General features: G+C 63.5%; 1 protein-coding gene across 1 annotated transcript in view; it reads right to left on the bottom strand.

The window, feature by feature from the left end:
- Positions 1-1,085: 1,085 nt before the first annotated feature.
- ISLR (immunoglobulin superfamily containing leucine rich repeat) overlaps positions 1,086-1,704 on the bottom strand; it is a 1,758-nt gene continuing 1,139 nt past the window's right edge. Inside the window, exon 2 of the mRNA XM_007446665.1 lies at positions 1,086-1,702. Coding sequence (XP_007446727.1) covers positions 1,086-1,702 — 617 coding nt within the window. The remainder of the gene's footprint in view (positions 1,703-1,704) is intronic.

The raw sequence follows: 1,704 nt of genomic DNA, 5'->3' as shown, positions 1-1,704 counted from the left end.
AAGCAGGAATGGGAAGAGAGGCCACAGCCCAGGCACTTGATTTCCCCCATGCCCCCTCCAAAACACCTCCTCCAGGCCACTGCTCAGGGACCCCAGGGAAGCCTTTGCAATGGTTGTCAGGCTCATGCCCCCATTTGTGCCGTGGCCTAGGTTGGGGGTGGAGGATAACATCTGCAGCTCAACCCAGCCCCGAGCCCACCACCGGGCCACCCCTCCCTGCCTCACAGGCCCCGGAACGTGTGGACAGGCAGGCTGGCTGTCCTTCCAGTCCTATCCTCCCCCGGGGGCCCCCTAGATCCAGACAAAACACCAGGCAGATGCAGGGGAGCATCAGAAATGCTGTTTATTTCTCTGCCGCCCCCAGGCTGCCTGGTCTCTCTGGAGGGGCAGGCTACAGATGCATACCTGGAGAGGAAGACAGGGCAGGTGTCCAGGGTGGAGGGGCACACTGAAGGAGGAAGGGTGAGGAGATGAAGGGCATTCTGGGTACTCCAGTCCTGTCTGAGTTGAGGGCAGAGCCTCCCAAGCCCCCAAGTCGTCAGAGAACGCCAGAGGTCAGCAGGAGCTCAAGCAGGTCAGAGAGCCTCAAAGCCACGCCAGCCACTTCCGCTATATCCTACCCTACATCTCCTGTGCCCTGTCCTCTTCAGCCTACCTCCCTGCCAAGCCCCAAGCCCCAAGCCCCACCCCCCACCCATAGCCTTCGGCAGTCTGTCAGTCCCAGTGCCCAGAATTCCATCAGTGAGTCCCCGCCCCCGCCGTTGGTTAGGGCGCCGCCCTGTCAGCACGCTGCCCCGAGAAGGGAGCATGGGCATTGTGGTTAGCAGCAATTAGCACCGTAGACGGTGAGTTACGGGATCAAATTCTGTCCTAGTCACTAGCTTTGAGCAAGTCTAGAAGTTGGGGCGGTGAGTGTTCCAGAAGAGATGAGAAAGGGAGGTAGGAAGATGGGAAGTCCCCTATGCAGGCTTCGAGAGTTGCCGAGCCCAGACGCCTGCAGCACTTGTAAGGGACGGCTGCAGAGTCAGGGGCAGGAGTCAGCGAGGCCTTGGGCCTCCTCCAGCCCAGCCTGGGTCGGGGTGGAGCTAGAAGGCAGTGAGGGAGAGGAGGAGGAGGCTCTGGCCCAGCAGGAGCAGCCCTGGGGGCTGCTTCCCAGAGACCCCTCCTCCTGCTGCTGCAGCCTCCTCGGGGCCCCCAGTACGGCTGAGGTAGATGATGACGACGTTGTCCTCAGGACCCGACGGCTGCACCTCATTGTCAACCGTGTAGCAGCCCTTCCCCTCGGCCGCTTTGCCATGGAACCTGCGCCCCAGTGCATCCTCGCCACCCTCGCCTGGTGTGGCCAGTGCCACGTTCACCGAGCTCTCCGCACTGCCCAGCTCGTTGGTGGCCAGGCAGCTATAGGTGCCCTCCTCCAGCTTGCCGAAGTCGGGGATGAGCAGGCTGCCATTGGCAAAGGCCTGAAAGCGCGGCCGGCTACTGGCTGCCGGGACACCGGGCAGGGCACGCCCATCGGCACCCACGTTGGGGCTGGCAATCTCCACGGTGCCACCGGGCGTCTGGACGTGCCAGTGAACCTGGGGGGCTGGCTGCCCGTCCACGTCGCAGTGGAGCGCCAGCACGAAGCCAGGACGCAGCTCGGCGCCGTCCTGGCTGGGCTGGTAAGTGAGCTGCACCGAGGGTGCTGAGCAAGGCAGCGGCAGC

Source organism: Lipotes vexillifer, unplaced genomic scaffold (assembly GCF_000442215.2).
Source record: "Lipotes vexillifer unplaced genomic scaffold, Lipotes_vexillifer_v1.1 scaffold242, whole genome shotgun sequence".
NCBI lineage: Eukaryota > Metazoa > Chordata > Mammalia > Artiodactyla > Lipotidae > Lipotes > Lipotes vexillifer.
This window is presented reverse-complemented; position numbering and strand designations above follow the sequence as displayed.